The 20,381-nt window shown below is 32.7% G+C and overlaps 1 protein-coding gene across 3 annotated transcripts in view; it reads left to right on the top strand.

Annotated features, from left to right (window-relative positions):
• The window catches only part of LOC116346914 (RYamide receptor-like), a 59,089-nt gene that overhangs the window by 6,908 nt on the left and 31,800 nt on the right, over positions 1-20,381 (top strand). For all 3 annotated transcript variants that reach the window (XM_031777208.1, XM_031777207.1, XM_031777209.1), the window contains 4 exons: positions 5,140-5,244; positions 5,417-6,946; positions 15,897-16,010; positions 17,280-17,478. In XM_031777208.1, the coding sequence (XP_031633068.1) occupies positions 6,378-6,946; positions 15,897-16,010; positions 17,280-17,478 (882 nt within the window). In that variant the 5' untranslated portion in view covers positions 5,140-5,244; positions 5,417-6,377. The remainder of the gene's footprint in view (positions 1-5,139; positions 5,245-5,416; positions 6,947-15,896; positions 16,011-17,279; positions 17,479-20,381) is intronic.

Below are 20,381 nucleotides of genomic sequence, written 5' to 3'. Positions count from 1 at the left end.
AATTTGATTTGCATTTAGTTCATATCTGTTGCTTTCACACAACACACAATTAGAATGTTCTATTTGCCAATGCAGTTGGTTCAGATGGAAAATATATCATGTTGTTCAAATCAAAACGTTATGAAAATATGAACCAACAAGTTTTTGATTTGTTTCATTTTTCTCCATTTTTTGATTTTGTCCATGAACGTGGTTGAAAATGATTGTATGTGGCCTGCATGATGATTGATTGATTATTACTGCGGTGCCAATTATAAGTTTAGCAAGAAGAAAAAACCGCCATTTTCATTGAGTTTCAAGTTTGATTTATCATCTCTTATATTTCATGGACAACATTGCGTTACATATCGAAAAAAAAGTGTGTGTATTTTTTTTTATTATGTGTGATTCATCCAGTTTCGATTACAATTGTTGAGACACTCGTTGACACGAATGATTAAAACAAAATGATGCATAGTAAAGTGAGGAAGGCGATGAAAAGAGACGAAGAGATTGCCTGTGGAGTGAAATGACAATTGAATTTACAATATGTATGATGGAACCAAGTTCAAATGAATACATGAAAGACAATTGAAGTCTGCATCTTATTATCAATTTAAATGCGATGTTTACTAATGACTACAATTTGTATGTACTTTTTCTCTGGCCTCCAATCATTCGTTCAGTAATCAGTGTTTTGTTCTCGCTAACGATTCATCGTTGAATCATTGAAAGATATTGTGACTTTTCGATGGATAATCGCATTCAAACCGTATTTTGTTTTGTGTGAATGAAATTAGTCAGTAATTATAATAGATATTTATAAATTTAAATTCACCGCTGGTTAACTGTTAATTAGATTCACCAGACCGGTAACACATTTCTTCTTCTTTCTGGCATTTTTATTTATTGCCATTTATTCACATCGTAGTCGCCACGTATGGTACACAAACAGCTTCTTGGCGAATTGGACACACACCAATAAATAAACAAAAAGAAAAAAAAAAACGAAATGCATGGCCGATGTTATCGCCGACAGCGCACTGTAATTCGCTTCATGTGAGAATAAGAAAAAAAATCGTTTGAATGCCCGCACTACCTTTTCTTTCTCTCTCTCTCTCTCTCTCTTTTCACAACTAAACAAATTGTGTATATGCTATTATGTGTTGTTATTTAACAGGAAAATGGTATTTGTCTGTTTTGTGACTGCATAAGTTTATACGTTGTATTGAACGAATAACACGATGTAACTTAATTTTATGCACAACTCTCATTTGTTTCAAATGCATTTTCGTTCGCGAATGAAAATTCATTTGATATTCATGATGCATAAAACTAAAATCAAGTCTAAAAATGGATTCTCTTTAAATTGAGAGCAATTTATTTTGTATATAATTTGCATAAAATTACACATCAAATGCAAATAATATCGTTGTGATTTACTTGATATTTTCGATTAATCAATCCGAACAACACAAGTGAGATATCAATATAAAAACATGTCATTTTTCGTTCATTCAAATTATCGGATGAAAAAAGTGACAAAAGACGATTTATGAAAATCCTGTGAAAATTCCACTGAACAAGCGCCAATCACATTGAAATAAATCAGTTTCTGTGTCATTTCTTCATCAAATACGATTTCAATTTGAATGATGTGTATGTGTCATCACATCTGTGACAATCCGATTTTCCATCCGATGTAAACGTTTCTAATTGAGTTTATTTGTAGAGAGAAAAAAAATCTAATGCGAACTATGTATGGATAGTGTCTATGTGTGCGTGTCGTTGCTTTTCATGTTTACATTCAGATTTTCCGACTTATATTCTATGAATGCATCCATTTAGAAATAAGGTTACGAGCACATTTTTCATTTTTGTTTCGAAATGCTACGAATTTTCAATTGAGCCTAGATACTTACATACTTGCAATTCGTCTTCGACTTCATCGTACGAAATAAGCAAATACCATGGAAAAAAATTGATTCACAAAATATTCATCTATTTACAGAATTTCACTCGATTACTTCACTGCTTCTTTTATTTCATCTTCGTCTTTCGTATGTTTATTTTCCAGCTAAAAAGATATTATGATCTATAATCATGATGATAGAAAGAGAGAATGGCCAAAGCAAAAAGAAATTAATTAACTGACTGTTGTTTATTGTTCATATGATTTGATGATGTTCATTGCTGTAGGTGTTTATTGTCATTGTGATAATGAGAGATTTTGCTCTCTCTCTCTCTCTCTCTCTCTTTTTCTCTCTCTATTTCTGGTCAACATTTTATGCGAAAGTGAGAGCAACAGAGATTGAATGAATGAGCTGGCTAACACTGAAAATGAAATTGACTAATAGGAATTCTTAATTCGAAATGAATTGTAACTGAAAATGAACCAACGAAATTGATTCGCTTCAGGCCATATATTGTTACAAGTCTCGATTTTCAATTACGTCCGTTTGCAATAGACGATAGAGTACTTTGCTCTTGTTTAATAATAAAATACAGTATAATTTCTAGCAAACAATTCATTTTCGATGAAAAATATCGATCAATATTTTCTGTCTATGGCCTGTATATCTATGTGTGCTTTTTTACTTTTTCCCCATTTTACGTTGAATTTAAATTAATCTTTATGACGAATTTTGACGAAATTTTATGACAAAATTATACTTTGGCCATAAACAAACAGTAGAAATAGTTGTGTATTCCATATATGTAAGCATGTATGTTGTTCATATTACACACAACAACCGTGCGGTTCGGTGCCGTTCTATTTTGTACGTATAGATATTGATCACACAGACCCATTGAAAATGTATTTGATCGACATTTCTATGAAAAATGAATTCCTTAATTTCGAATCATAAACCAACTTACAATATATGAACAGTGTGTGTAATGTGCAAGTATTAGCATCGAAAGGATACCCATAGATTGGGCACGATTCTATCACTTTCCGTTCATGAGGTCAACTCAAGCTCTCTGCATACAAATCAGATTTTTCTTTAAAACAGAAATAACAACAACAACAAATTCAAGACCCAAACGCACACAAAAGGAACTGCACAAATTCAAAGGAATAAATAATAATATATTGTTAATAATTTTCTAGCCGTCGGATCAAAGGAAACAGCCGAGTTGATTGACAGGCCTCTATTTGACGAATCTCACTTTCTCTTTTCTTGTTCTTATTCTTGCATACACAACACAACACAAAAACACACACACATACACATCATACCATTGGTAAAGCGTTTATTTTTGAACCGTGTAACCATTGGAAAATTTTGAATGAGAAAGTTTTTGGTTCGTGTGATTTTGTCATTAAAGAAATTGGACCCGTTTTACGTTCATTAGCCCAGCTCAAATTGTTTTTTCTTGGTTGTTGTTTTGAGGGTAAAGAGAATGGTTGGCATCTCTATCCATTCACTTATCCCACCGGTCTGATCAATTTTTCTTAATCAGTCATGATGCCTTTGTAGCAAAGAAAATCAATTTGAAAAAAAAATTACACAAACACACATAGCACACATTTAACGGTAAATTAAGGTGAAGTGTGTACAATTCATGAATACAACCAATTTTTAAGTTAAAGGACGAGACGAAATTGAGCAAAAAAAAAGAAAAGTGTTTGAGTTTTGTGTCTGCCGTCAATGTGAATACCTGCCAATATGATTTGAAATTCACTTTTTTTACTTCCCTCACTCTCCATTTCTCTGCTTAAAGAATTACTCTCTAGTCCGGTGTTTTCATTTTCGGAGCCATTAGGTACACAAAAAGTTTATTTGACTTTTTGCAGAAATGTCTTAATTTAATATTAATATTCGCAATTAAATTGCGTCGAAAAACCATACTGTTCACATTTTGTTGGCCATGTGCTGTTAGTTAGTCAATTTGTGCTGGCATGCTTCAGAATACAAATAGTCTATGCGCATTTCGTGCAAGTGTTTCATAGATTTGATGGAATTCATTTACAAAAATTATAAACTCGTAAAAAAATCGTTTGAAAATTGCGTGGAAAGTATGACGAAATTGGCCATGCCATAAGGGTATGAAATTTAAGGGAAGGGAAAAAGAAGCATAACGTGTTTCTTGGAAAAACTCAAATTTCATAAGAATCCAGTTACAATGCTTCTTTATATTAAATATAAAATAGTATGATGACAATGCCTTAAAAAGCATAGATTTTTAGCCCATCCATGTAACAAAAACCATAGTGGGATCTTGCAAATGGTGTACGGAAAGATTTACGAAATGACGTGAAAAATGCGGTGTGTGTGTGTGTGTGAGTGTGTAGGAGGGGGTGAGTATATGTAAAATCTTAATTGGTTATGAATGGCATGTAGGCTGGTTGGTTACCAATTTAATTTCCAGAAAAATAGAAAATGTTGTACGCCACGCAACCTTAATTGACCTTGGTTTATATAGTTATTGAATTTGTGAATATAATTGAATTTGGTGTGTGCGTACGTGTGTGCTAGAATTACATGCACTTTGTTGTGTGTCCCGTTTTCTAGCTGCCGTTTATTCTCGGTCTCCGTCGAGAATTTCGCGAAAATATAATTAAAAAATAAGTTCATAACCCGAATGCCGGATTTTCAATGTTTTTCAATGTAACACCAATGCCAACATATCCATGCATATTTATGGTGGAGACATATTATGAGTGCACACTTTTATAAGAGAAAAATAGACCAAAAGAGTGAGGTAGAAGGTGGGAGAGAGACAGAAGGAGAGACAGCTCTGAGTGGTGCCTGTACATACAATGAAATACAATCGTTGATGAATAAGTAACGCAATAGACAACGATGAGAAGTGGCTGTTTTTTCCGTTTCTTCTCTAGAGTCTAGCCCATCATTATCATCATCGCCATCATAGTATGCAGTTACTCTACCTTCTTTGCACGCTCCATTTTCAATCCATGCCACACCATTTCTCTTCTTCATTCTTGTTTGATGTTGTCTTGTTTTACCGTTTCCACTTAATTTTCCAATGTATCCCTCTTCATGTGCGGCCGTACGTATGCTTGCGTTTGCCATTTTGCCTGCCTGCCTACCCGTCTAAGCTTACTGTCCTGCTGCTACGCTCTTATGAAATTATCTATCTTTAACGCGGATTTGTTATTTACTCTGTTCTTTTCACTTTGTTTTTCCATAGGCACCGTGGCCGTGTGATTGAGGACAGATTTTAATTATGAGCTAATAATAATCGACGGAACTTTCCAACTTTATAATATGACGATCACATCAAATTGTTACGAATGTAATTATTCGCGCGCCACGCACCCATTAATTTAATTTCACAAATACTTAAATATGTTCACGCTTCTTATATAAATTATATATATATTTATACATTTTTTTACTCTTTTTCTCCTTCTCTCTTTCGCTCGGCTCAATCTGTTTGCTGCACTGTTCATCATTAAATGTATTAGCTGATTTGTAAATTTTCAAATGTATCGCAAAGATTTTGAAAGCTTTTCATCGACTTAATGATGGTAAAATGCTATCATCATAGGATACTAATCCTATTAGAATGTTTAAATGATGACTTCGAAAGCATTTAAAGTTGATATTTGAATTTGAATTTTGAATAACGATCCAACAGAGCGATTGCGTCGTATATACGCTGTGAGTGACAAGTGGCACAAACAAAAAAGGGCTCACAACATGATACAGAAACATTAATGCAAATAAATTTTAACAAATAAACTAAAAGAACAAACAACAAAATAAAAAAAAGAAAAAAAAAAGAAGAAGAAAGAGAACAACCAACCACTCAATTAAATGAACATTAAATAATGCTAAACGGACCATTGTGACAAAATGTGAGAAACAGTGCTTTTGAACAGAAACGATGATTGACAGTGAATATATGTGAAAACCAAAATGATTCGGTCGATGATTAAAAGTCCAAAGCCGTGTTGACAAAGAGAACGAGAAACAACAAGAAAACAACAACAACAACAATATCGTCAGAAAAATAAAACTGTTCAATTTGTTTCTGACAGTAAAAAGTACTCGGAGGTGTACTCATAGTGTATATATATATATATCTACATGATTGAAAGCTCAAAGATCCAAACACTCACACAGTGAAATAGAGTGAGAGATAGAGGGAGTATGGTGTAATATTAAAATTTCATTGTCTCCTACAAAGCGTATGTCATCAGGAATATTATCGCCTGTAAACATCTGTGATATCAAATATATATATGTATATATATAAAAAAAGAAAAACCAGCAACACCATCAAGAACAAGAATAAAACCAACAACCAAGCCATAACAGCACGAATATAACGGCATCAATTGAATACATGATTGAATATAAAAAAAGCTGAACAAGATTGCATAGTGAACAGGAGAATAGACAAGAGTAAAATTAACAACAGCAATGGATATCAGTAGAACAATGTCAGCATTAAATAAAGAAATAAGTCCACCAACGCAATCGCCATCTGTTTGGTCTTACAATATGCTTCGTATGGCCAAAAATTTTACAACCGATGCTTATGCAGCCGCCTATCCGTATAACAACGAACTCATCGCCGAAAATCGTTCCGACAACTTTAATTTATCAGCATGTGAAAAAGATGAACTGGATGACAGTATATTCTTTCAAACAACCGTTTATATTATGTACATATCGATATTTATATTTGCATTGTTTGGAAATGGTGTTGTATGTTACATTGTATATTCATCGCCACGAATGCGAACGGTCACCAATTATTTTATTGTAAATTTGGCGGTTGGTGATATTTTGATGTCATTGTTTTGCGTTCCATTTTCATTTTTTCCAACATTACTGTTGCAATATTGGCCATTCGGATCACTGCTGTGTCATTTGGTTAATTATTCTCAGGCGATTTCCGTGCTCGTAAGTGCCTACACCTTGGTCGCAATTAGCATCGACAGATACATAGCTATTTTATGGCCATTACGGCCTCGAATTACGAAGCGGTAAGTTGAAAAATTGATTTACATTTTTGTTTCTATTCTACGCACAATATTCACGCTTTTTCCTATCCAAAATATTCATTTCATTTCATCATAACACGGGACACGATATTATTTATTTTGAAAATAGAAAATTTACCAGCCAATAAAATCGACCATAAAAATCGCATTATAAACGTAAATGCTTGCGTAAATGTATACACAAAGTAATATATTTTAATGAGACAACATCTTCATTCGTTGAAAAAAACGTTTGCGGCTTTTTATCACATTTATTCTTAGCCAAAATGCCATGATTTTATTTTCATTTCCTTGTTTTAAAATTCGTCTTCGAAATGGGTGTTAATGAATCCATATACACACACACACAAAATAAGAACCACAATCGTCGTTTCAGCTTATGGTCGGTTATTTTGGGAAAATTGACCAAATGAATAATAATTTGTGAAGAATACACAATAAAAAAATTAGGAGAAAACGAAAAGATAAACAACTCTAAATACATTCAATAGCTATGAAGTGTGAATTCCATTATAATTAATAAGTTGGATGCTTAAAATGACTATAAATGGATGGAATTTCCAATCAAAATTATTCACATTTCCACTCGAATTATAGGAGAGAAATAATCATTTGTGCATGGATGATTTGATTTTGGAATAGAGAATGCTTGCGAACGAACATACGCACAGTTGTCGACGACAACGATGGTGCTTTTGGCTCATTCCGAGTGTCAACCAAGTGTCATCAAAAATGTGAGCAAGCATGAATTTTATGCAAAAATATACCATCACCCCCCAATTGTTTTAATTGAATGTGTCCTTGAACGCGACATTCAGAAACACAGAAAAAGTCAAATCATAAAAGTTAATGTAATTTTGATAAGAGTTAACGGACTAGCACACATACATACCTACACATTTTTGCATTGCATGGCCGCCGCCAACAAAAATAACAATGGCGACAATAAAATAAAAGTAAAATGACGTGACTTGTCTCCACGCGGCGCAGGGAATTCATTTCATTCACTGTGTGTGTGTGTTTTTTTTTTGTTTCGTTGGTTATGGTATGACAGAATAAGTTCTTGAATAAAATAAAAACAGATTTATTGTTTGTGCTGATGAGTAATATTTTGCTTGAGTTCATTTAATAAATCTGGCGTTAAAAAAAAACAGAGAAAGAAAGAATACCGAAATTGTATTTCGTTGTATTGCCACAATAAAAATGATATTTTCTCATTTATTTTGAGTGACGAATAACAACGGCGGGGAATTACTGAACAGATTCAGTTTATAGTGTTTGTGACCAAATAAGTACATACATAATGCGTCCATCGCATATATTGAACAAAATGTCGTTAAACATGCGATTTACTTTTATCACAGCAACAACCAAAAATAATAGATAAACTTAACGAACAATGGTCTTAAGCTTATTTATAATTCTTAAATTTATTAGTCCATCCATCGCGCATGATTACCAAAATATTATCGTTTAATTAGCAGAAACGTTTCATTTATTGTTATTATTATTGCTAATATGGTGATGATGTGTACAAATACAGGTCAGAAAGACAAACATCATGCAGGCAATCACCAAGCATATCATCACAATTGAAAGACAACCGTATGCCATCTAATTCGATGAAAGAGGCGGGGAAATTGGGCGACAATATGAACGAATTTTATTATTTACTTGTACCATCATGAACTCAGGATCTCAGATCACTCTTTTCTGTCTACACATGTTTATGCATTTGGGACACATAATTTTCATGTTGATTGTGCTGTCTTCATAGAAGCAAAGAAATGAAAAATATTATCAACACCGTATCGTACACACTGTATGAATTGGATGCTGCTTTGCGGTGTATATCAGATCATTCTCTGACGAGAACGAAATTAAAATTGGAAAACAGATATTTTTATTTTAGTGTTTACGAGACTGCCAACGATAACATGCACATGTTTATTTTTGCTGTATAATGCGAGAAAAGAAAAACCATTGCTTCACACATGTTTTTATCGCAATACGAAAAAAATTTCTTAAATTCCATAGATGATTGTATCTTTTTGATAAAGAGATTAAATATAAGGGTAAAGCTGCCCAATTCTGATCTAATTCATATTCGGATAAAGTCTACTACTTTTGTTTTCAAAATATTATCGAGCTTAGAATTGAAGCTTCAAAAATATTGTAATTGCCAAAGATGTAGATATTATAGCACTTAGTTTATAGGTAACCAATTCAAATTACCAAACAATTTTATCGAGTAGATTCGAGCTTTATTTCATACTAAAAATCTTCAATCGTAGAAAATACGTAGAAATCGTTGATTTTAAGATGAATTTGGATACAATTGACAAATATGTGAAAAACTTATTGAAGTGTTAAGCTAAAAATGAAACCTTCTGAATTCGGTAAATTACCCTTATGTGCACAATTTTGAAATCATCCTATCCGGAAGCCTATTCAATTTATGTTGGATAAACTATTTGCATTTAAAATCCATAATTCAAAAGATGTGAAATGTTATGGAAAACTAACTGAATAGCAAAGAGGGATGGAATAAACTCGGAAGGCAATCAATTTTGTTACCTGAAACTTTTGGCAAAAAATAATCGAATAATAAGGCTTGTCGGATTTGGTTCCTCTCTGAGACTCTTTTTTGTTTTTAGTGTTCACTTCAAAAACTCAAATTTAAGATGCAGATACATTGGAGAGAAACATATTATTTTCAAATTCTAGCTTTAGTTTGATTGTAGTAAAATCAAATTTCAATCATTGGATAAAAAAGTCTCAGAGAGGAACAAAATCCGACAAGCCTATGGTGTGCTTTTATTTGATTGCTCATCTGATAAAAAGTTAAAATAAGTAAAAAAAAAAGGGTAAATATTAGACGCCTGGAAGAAATGATCAAGTATCAAAATTAACGGAACATCATTTAAAATGATCGATAACTACTGAAGAAATGTATATTTACAAAAGTTGAGAGAAAATATTTAAAAATTGATGACATTCAATCAATTTCAATGATTATTCGATCGGTTGGGTGGATCTTTTTAGAGGTATCTTGTAGTTTCAAGTCGAAGTTTTTTCTTCTGAATTTTTCATGAATGTAATTTCCTGTGAATCGTTTCTGATCAAATTAACAATTTTTTCATTAATTTTGAAATGATTGATCAAAAGAGCTTTCACTCAAAATCAACTGTTCCAACCGAATCAATTTTGACAATAAAATTTAATAGAATCTATATATACTCGATTGGGGACTCAAATTCACATGTATCATCTTGTGGGTGTATTTGTAATGTGGCCCATATCGATTGTGAAAAGATAAACATTCAACGGGTGTAATGAAATGACTAATAAAATTGCCGCCAATTTTCGATACAATTTTTTTTTACTGTTTATGGTTAAACTTCTAACGTAACATAAGATAAAGAAGCATATTTTGCCATCGTACACTGCCATTTACCATTGTTTTAAAGTGCTTAAAGTTTGTTCAATGTGTTTTGGTTATTTGTTTCCTTTTTTTCAATTTACCCTTTTCATCGTGTGTTTGTAATATATCATTTCAGTGTCGCAAGATTCAACTTCTTGTAAATTATGATCAGCGGTATGAGCAATAGATTGTGAAATCGATTTTAGACGGAGTTCATTTTAAACACTATAGTTATTCCATTTCAAAGTTATTTAAATCATCTTCAAACGGCGGTAGTTTATATGGGATTTCGTGGCGCAGCCACCGTGGGTGTTGCTCGTATTACTATTGCAGAGAAAGATACACAGTGAATGAGAGAGAGAGAGAAAATACAATACAAAAAGCTCAATGTTTGTATAGCAAAAGTGTGCAAACCCATTATCAAGTCTATCAGCAAGCGAATGTTTACTGAAACATGAAAAGTGCACGTAGACGCAACACAAATGTTGGCACGCGTTAGGGTGACAAACAATATCACCGAATGATATTTACTCAAAAAACTTTTTCTTCTCTCCCGTCTGTTAAATAGATTTATTCATCACGCATTTAATTTGGTGTGTGAGTGTGTGTGTTTGTGTGCACACGTCCCGAAACAGAACGAAATGATGTCAAATGTGTATGACACAAAGAATGGATACGTGCAAAGTGTTGTTGTATTTCGAATATTAGTTTTGTTATTAATAAATGTGAGCAAAAACGAAATTCGGTTTTCGGATATATCAACTTCCAATGAATATATTATTTTGAATGCATGAATGGATGAAAAACCGCACTCATTCAAAGATTCAATGCACGTGAGTGACTTTTCAATTGACCTTCCACTTGAAAATTCAACGATGCAAAATCGTCGAACAAAAAGAAGAAGATTGAATGTTAATGCTATTCTTTTTCGTATACAATATGCTGACCGCATTATGATATGTGCTGTGGATATATATATATCGTCATGCATCGTTGTACACATTCAATTGGATTATTCGAGCGAGGAAGCGAAAAAGGAATAGTAACTCATAAAGTAAATGATTTGATCGTAATAAAAGCTTATGCTGCCACATCCACACAATATGTGTGGTGCCGTTGATGAAAAGGGTCGAAGAGCATCCCTCTTAAATTAAGACAATATAAATGTCCTTTTTATTCTCAAATATCCAGGGCCGTTTGGAAAATTAGCAAGATATGTTGGTTGAATATAATTCAGTCACCCTATTGCACCATACACGTTTTATGTGAGTTTCAAAACATCTGCTAATTGCAGCTTGTATCATACAATGAATGACTTTACACACATGCTGCGCTACTTACTCATAATATTATCAACAATGATATCAAATGAATAAAAAAAACACACAACGCGGGCACTACCATCAACTTATACTGAAACATTTTTATCCTATATCAACCCTCCATATTTTATCACTTGCTAGAATGACGCAATTTTTTATACAATATTCACGCAGCACACTTTTTTTCCATTTGGTCTCTGTTGTTTTACCAGTCATTTCAATGAGTATCATCCCATTCGCGCGTAATGCGAAAGCGTTTTTATTTCCTACTTCTTAATTTTTGTCATCACCTAATGTATGTAAATATATTCTCAAGCTATTTCCTCCCACTTGATGCTTGTACATTTTACGCAATTCTCCCAACATATCACAAATTGATTGAGGAAAAAGCTAACAGCGTTGTCATCGTCATCATTGCTGTTGACTTCGTTGTCATCACATCATGCTCATCTCATCACATGCATGCATATCGAACTTTTAAATTTTGATAAATTATGCGAAATTAACACTTTTCACGTAAACTTTATGACGAGCATACGATCTGCAATAGACTTTGTACGTCAATTGGGCTGACGAATAATTCAAGAATTTTAAAACTTATATATTATGTTCAAAAACAATAGCTAAGTACTTAACTTTAGTATTTTTCTCATTGTACCTATCTCTTTTTATTTTATCTACATCGAATCAATTAGAATAATAAAAAAAGTTGAATACGTAGTATGTCAATTGGAGCATGTGGTCAATTAGAATTTATTATTAATTTATTTATTTTGATGAAAGAACGATGTGTCCCTTCAAATAATAAAAAAACCACCAACAATCCACTTAGCGCTTATAAATATAATCTTACTATATGAGTTGACGGCTATAAATTCATACGTACTTGTGTTACGCGTTTCAAAAATAACCTATAGTTCATTTAACGCATGTATTACTTTTTCCAACAAAAAAAAGGGGTCGACCAAAAGTCGTAGCAACACACATTGTAGTTTGATAAACAAATGTTTATCCACGAAAGTTACATAATATAACAATAAAGGCACATCGAGAAAGAGAGAGAGAGAAAAAAAAACAATCGAACACCAAACTTTTGCAGAAAGTTAACGATGTTGACTGGAAGTCATTTTTATTGTTGAACACTTGAAGATGCTACAAGCTTCAAGTTTAAGCAGTTGTTTGCGAACTTTTTTTCTTTCTCGATGTTTCTTCATTTTTTTTCTTCTTCTTATTCTCGTTTTTGCCTATATTCATTGATGACTTGATGATCGTCATCAAACCACATGGCAAATACATAAATATATCCATCGAACATTTTCTACGATTTCAATAAAATGTTTCGTATCGTTTCCGCGTGCCAATGTTTTGTTTCAATGTTGTTTTGATGAAAGCAAATCATATCAACTAAATCATCAAGATAAACGATTCAAAAAGAAGAAAAAAAGAAATCGTTGTGCTAAGTTCAACCGTTCGTGACGCAATCAGATGTTTGGTTTTTATTAATTTTCGAATGTTTGGCGGAAATTACTTCTGAAACGATTTCGCGAACCAATTTAATATGCTAGAAAAGTATTTAAGACGCCACACTGTCGCTTCATGAGCATTGAAACGGCTACATAGTAATTAAACTCATTTCCCGTTGCACACGGACCTCCTCATTTTTTTGCGTTTCAATGTCGTGATTTTTTTGTTTTCGTTCAGTACAATATTTTCAGCACAATTTGGCTGAATCGGCTGCACAGACACTTTGGCCGCAGGAAATCTATGCGATAAAAAAACAATATTATAATAATATGCTCGATGGCAGTGGTAATTTTTTATTGTTGTGCCGCATTTTTAAACGCATAAAATGAATATTTTTTGAAGCGCGCACATCATAAACAATAAAACTTTTGACACTTTGTTAGTAAAACTTTTCACGAATCTGGCTAGTTTAAAAAAAAATCTTGAACATTTCTTTCCCTCTCTTTTTCACTCACTCCTGGTGAGGAAAACACACAATTTAGAGTCAACTGAGTGGATGGATTATAAGATTTTTTTTTCATTCGTAATGAGTATCGTGAAAATGATGAAACCAAGCAAATAACTGAAACAAAAAAAAAAGAATAATAAATTATGTTCATCCACACGTCGTGTGCTTTCAAAGCATAATTCTTCTTGATTCCGTATTTGCTATCATTCTTCTCTCTTTCGTTCTTCCGCTTTTTGAACGATCTAAAGTAAATAATTTTTCTTCAAATATCAGCTATAATGCGACGATTTTTGTTCTACGTAATTCCATGGCATATGCCAACTCAGTCGAATAGATTACTGATTTATATATCATTTGAGTCGTTTTCATTTGAAGGCACCTCTCTCTCTCTCTTTTTTTTTTCTCTTGTTGAAAATGAAAACAATAATAACACTGAAACGATTTTCTCTCATTTTTTGTTGTTGTTGCTGTGGTTCCTTTATTCTCCGTTCAGCTAGAAATTACTCTGATTTTGGCATATTTAAGCCGTTTCATCCCAAAATAATTCAAACTTTGTTGTTGTTTTGATGTTCTCATTGAAGACACATTTTCGCGAAAATATGGGCGATTTCTGCATGTAACGTAAACCGAAAATGAATATTAAGATGCGAAAAATGTGCACAATTTGATTGGAATGTATTATAACTTATGCGCGGGGTGGGGGGATGGCGTGTAGTAATACGTAAGCACCGGGGGATGGCGTGAAGTAATACGTAAGCACCAAAGGGAAAATAAAAACAAAAGAAATATTCGAAGGGAAAATTGGTCGTGCGTTAATCCAACAAAAGAAAAAAAATTATAATGCCTGTTTCCATTTTCACAACTTTCGTTTTCGTTAGCTCCTGTAAGAAAAGGAGACAAAAAAAAATCAGCAGATGAATGTAACATCATAAATGGCCATAAAAGTGAATTTGTTTCGATGTGCTCGTACCTGATTTCTGTGTGCGTTTGATTCAATTTACCTGCCGAATCAAAAATTTGTCGTCACAAGATATTAAAATATAATTTCAATTTTTGTAATTTCATTTGCATATATTTTCTACCAAAGAAATAACCACTTCGAAAGAAAAAAAAAGTTCTGTTTGCAATAAGACGATTTATTTTTCCTTTGTTGTCTTAATAAAAGTAAAATAAAGTCAATATTTCCGTATAAAAATTTGTTAAAACAAGACATACAGTGTGCTCATTGCTTGCTATACAAACACAACGACTTCATTGTGCTCATCTGCTTCTTCTTATTATTTTTTTTTCTCGTTTTGGTTCTTCTTCTTTCAATTTGGCTTCTTCAATAATTGATTATAAACAAGAAGGGTCACCAAAATGCCGTATAATGAAGCTAAAAAGCTTTACCACACATATCGATTTCAGAGCATCACCGTATATTATTATGGATTAAATTTACCAAATTCACCGAAATGGAATCCATTTTTCGTCTCATACCCCATACTCTCAAATAAAAAATTACATTTACTATTTACTTTGTACCACATTGATTACGATGTTGTCGTTTCAAACGACTCGTTTGGATTTCGTAAGATAACTTCGGATTTGTTCAATCAAAAATTTAAGCTTCGTAACAAACAACACACAAAAATCACAGCATACATCGTGTGCTGTTTGGAATAGAGGAACAAAATACAGCTGCTTAACCAATTCTCGAGTGTCATTTGAACAACACGGGAAAAGTAGTTTACATTTCTTTGATTTCATCTAAAGACCAAATACACTTTTATGCGCCAAAGAAAAAGAGCAGGGTGAAGATACAATTGACCATCATTTGAAATCAATTTGATTGGGAATCGTAAAATATATTCACCATAAATAAAATGAATTTTTCAGTTGCACTAATTTAAATTCCACTTTAAACATTCTTGCTCATACTTTTGACCCAAAAACATTTTCCGACAAATTTTTTCAACAAACAAATTCAAACACAAATTGATCGCTCATGTATTTTTTATGATTCAATTTAAATGCAAACAATTTTTTTTTCTCTCTCTCTCCCTTTTTTATAATCTTGTATCCAATAAGTTTACATTTCAATATTTAATCAATGTGGACGAACCTTTTTCATGTGCTTCCATCTTTTTGATGTTAAATTTTTTTCTTCAAAAACAATAAAGAATGTTTGCATTTTGGTAGTTATTGATAATGAATGTTATTGTATATTTTCAGGCACGCAAAGTATATCATCTGTGTTGTGTGGCTAATCGCACTGGTAACAGCACTTCCAATCCCATTGGTAACTCGTCTTAGCCAACCGGAAGAATGGTTTCAACAATGCGGAAAGTAAGATATCATAATTTTCTTTATTCATCATATCACTATTTAACATAAAATGAAACATACATTTATGACGATGGTAAATGTACATGTATGCTTATATATATAAAACAATGGGAACGGTCAGTATCAAATATGGTTTCGGATTTGACGATGAAAGTGAATAATAAACATATAGAATTTGATAAGCAATATACAAAAATCATAGACGTTTCGATTGAATTTTCATTATTAATCAGGAATTAGTGATATGTGTTAGCACAAAAACACAACCGCTTATATAAATACGATGCAGGTACCCACAGTACAGTACATCGGTGTACATTAACGAACACTGATTCGGTTTTTCCAGTGACTGAATGGACTGAATCAAATCTAAACTGTCCATGAATTAGTAAAACAATAAAATAAAACGGCACGGACACGAGGAAATTGGAACGATGCTGTACAACATATAATGATTGTGCAAGTGAAAATTATGCTACTGCATGTGTACACTTTAATATCAACACTTTAGACATATATTACACTTAGCCAGACACGCACGACCCTTTTGTGCTTTTTCTGGAAAATGAATTTTGGTTTAATGTCAGTTTTGCACAACTAGTGTTGCGTGTTGAATTACACAACAACAAAAACGACAAGCGAATCTTCGCTTATGAATTTGACTGATAATTCGTCACGTATCTCACGCAAACAGCCTGTAATGCTTGGTAGTTGTATATATATCGAGACTATTGTGCCATATAGGCTGTTTTGTGCCATATAGGTGCTTTCAATTCGTGTTTTTTTCTCTCTCGATTTTAACTTGATGCTTCATCATTGAAACCACTAATTTGGCACATTGATTCGGTCTGTTAACCATTTATAGCGAGAATAGTTGTGAATGTGTATAATTAATCTCTGCACATGCCATCCACTCTCATGGAACTGGTGTGTGGTGAATTTATTAACAACTAAAATTTAATAAGAGCATTGAAAAAAGACGCATTTAGCGAGACAGAGAGAGAGAGAGAGAGAAGGATTGCATGTATAACTTTTGACTATTTTTTCATGAATTGCATTTTGCCTTTTACATGATTGCACACACAAATATGGTCATTTCACCATGGAAATATTTACTAATTACATTTTCATATTTTCATTTTATTGTTTTATTCCTAGTCTCTCTCTCTCTCTGTTTCATTTTTGTTGCGTTTCTTGTTATATACGCATAATTTACTTTTTATTCAAAACTGTATGCGCTCCATATTAAAATGTAATTGTCTCTTTCAGATACGTGTGTGAAGAGCATTGGGCGATGCCACTGTATAATTATTATTATACAATTGCCTTATTAGTTTTACAATTCATCATTCCATTGCTGGTTCTAATATTCACATACACCCGAATTGCGTTTGCTGTATGGGGCAAAAAACCACCAGGAGAGGCGGAAAATTCGCGTGATCAACGCATGGCCAAATCAAAACGAAAGGTATGCATTTCAACGTGAACAAAAATCCAAATTCAAATAAAATATATTTATATGTGTACACTTGTCTATGTGGCACGACTTTTGATATCCAATATATTGCAATTAAAAAGATCAGATTCACAATTTATAACTAAAACGTATATAAAATGTGAAAAACTGTTAAGAAAACACAACAAATTCGATCAAATCAATATATTTATTGCGAAAATATTTCATTTCATGTTCAAGAGTGAAACAAACAAAGAAATCGATACAATATGCTCATAATAGTATGATTATCCCCATTCAAACAGATGTGCACTTACGATTTATTTCATTGATAACAACATACGAAAAAAAAACCATACATAAATCTACATATATATTCGAGATGGTTCAACATTTTAAATACGATTATACCAAATAACTTCGTCTGCCACCATAAATTCGGTCGATAGATAGAATGCAATGTTAAACAATTCATTTCTTTGGTGGCACATACACAACCGAACGAGAGAGAAAAATAATGATGATGTAGAAATTGTCGGAGCTGAATAGCTGTCGGTTCTAGAGTGTATCATCAGAAATCATAGTTTTATGCTATGAACCTGTCTGTATACTGCAACAGTTCAAAACATATGGTGCGCGTTCAATGGTTCTTGGCAATCACATGTAAACAATCAAGTTACTCACTTCATGTACTTGCTCACTTGCTACTTTGCTGCCAGCATTATGACGAGTCGATGTGTTCATGGTTTTGTGCGTCAAACATGATTTTATGTAGAAGAACATGAAGCAACAAAACTTATGGAAATTCCGATGCGCTGCAGAATGTGTTGTGAATGGTAAAATGGGGCGAAAAGAAAACAGAAATCTAAAATTTAAAATAAGTCTTGTATGGATTTTCACTGGAGGGTTCCAAGTAAACATATTCACAACATTTATGTGTTTTGCAGAAGAAATTTTTTTATTCTAAACGAAAAAAAAACATGATTCTAGGATATCAATAATTAATAATGTATCGAAAAACAAGTCAATTCTTTTTACATAATATATATTTATAATACTTTGCCACCAGAAACCAGATGTTTTTCATCCCTTCGAGAAAAAAAATCATTTTGAAATAGTATCGCATGATATTTTCAAAGTGTTTTGCGTAATTCGATTGCTGATATGGTGTTTGATATGACTGAAAAACTGCTGGTGCTGTGTTCATCTACCGGCGTCGTCGCCGACAAAAGAAGCAAACATTTTTTTTTTAAATACGTGTATTTCTCATTCCAATTTAAAATCGTTTAGTTAACGTGGGCAGAATAAGCAATTAGCTTCGACACCTCGAGCAAAGTTGACAATGCAATCGATTAGTATTATTGCTTTATTTGATCGCAAAGCCTTAGGTCGTTACATTGAATGTGTGTTTATATTTGCCATCACATAAATTTAGAGTGAATTCCAAGCTCTTTTGAATGGAACAACCGAATGGTTTAGCAAGCCTGCGGATAGTAAACACACGCACATATGATGTATATAAAGAAAAGAAAAGAAAAGAAAAGGAAAGAAAGACGAAACGCATAAATATAGGCACATGGAGTGCAGGAAAGCGATGAGATTGAAAATAGGGACAAAGCAATTTCATTTCGTTAATCTGACAAAAGACGAGGGCGCAACACATTTCTTTTCTTCTTCTTCTTCTTCACATTTTTGTTGGTGGTTGTTCTTGATATTCGCTTTTCCCCGTTCTGTAATGGATACCCAATTTATAAATTTCTTACGATTACACTTTATTTCATTCGATGAAACTGTATATACAAAATGATTTAATGGAGTGATTTCAGATAATGGGTGCTCCTTTTCTCTAATCTTTGATAGCGCAAAAAGTTACTTGAACGCTTTAAAAAAAAAAAGAACTATCTGCGTTAGAGTGTAGAGTTCAAAAACAATATTTCCATCACAAAAACAAGAATAAAAAAAGTAAAATGAATAAAAACAACAACTATAATGAACTCGTCAAGCACCACCAATACTGTGTACACATCACAAAGTTCAGATGGTGTTAATGCACGTTATATGTGACTTTTTCTATGAAAGTTTATGTTTGCGATTTACTTTTTAACAAACATCCATACGCATACATCGTCTAAATAATCCACTTAACAGGTATTTTACTGGTTCGCTGCTCAACAGGAGCCAAAAAAATAAAAAAATAAACACAAACTATCACAACGCAAAGCAAATGAAATTTAAAATGAAAAGAAAAACACCCATACTATTCCATATCGTAAAAGATTGCAAAATATTTAGAGAGTAAAGTTTAGTGACGTTGATTGAATATGTGCAAATTGTTTTGGTGACGCATTTAATACAAACAAACGTGAATGAGTATAACATATTCACTACGCACAACTATGCAAACATGACTTTTTATTTTTATTTTTAAATGATTGTTAAGAGTTTTGTTGGACACCCTACCAACGCAAGGATAACGAAAACTCACCAAATAAATGGGTGAACCCATTTATAAACAGTAAACACAAATAAAGTCACGACAAGAGAGAAAAAAAAGCATTGAAGCAAAGAATTATTTCGGATACGAAGAGGGGGCGGAGTGCAAAAGAGAGAAAACAGTAAATGAGATCTTAAATGTTATTCGATGAAGGTGACTATGAATGCGATCACATTTTAGTTTGATTTTTCCAAAGAGCTTTGAGTGATTCCGAAATACATCAATCTTATTGCCATGGAAATATACCTTCCCGTTGTGAGAATGAATGAGATGGTCTCAAATACATGTACATATTTCATTTGCGTTGGCTGTTCGTTTCAATAACAACATTTTCGAAACAATCCCTACATGAGAAACATCATTTTTCATCAATTTAATGTACCATAAATTTAATAACACTAGAAAAATAAATAAATATATA

This window comes from Contarinia nasturtii, unplaced genomic scaffold, assembly GCF_009176525.2.
Source record: "Contarinia nasturtii isolate CC-2019 unplaced genomic scaffold, AAFC_CNas_1.1 Cnas_scaffold_1699, whole genome shotgun sequence".
Lineage (NCBI taxonomy): Eukaryota > Metazoa > Arthropoda > Insecta > Diptera > Cecidomyiidae > Contarinia > Contarinia nasturtii.
Note: the sequence above shows the minus strand (reverse complement) of the source record. Positions and strands in the feature narration are given on the sequence as shown.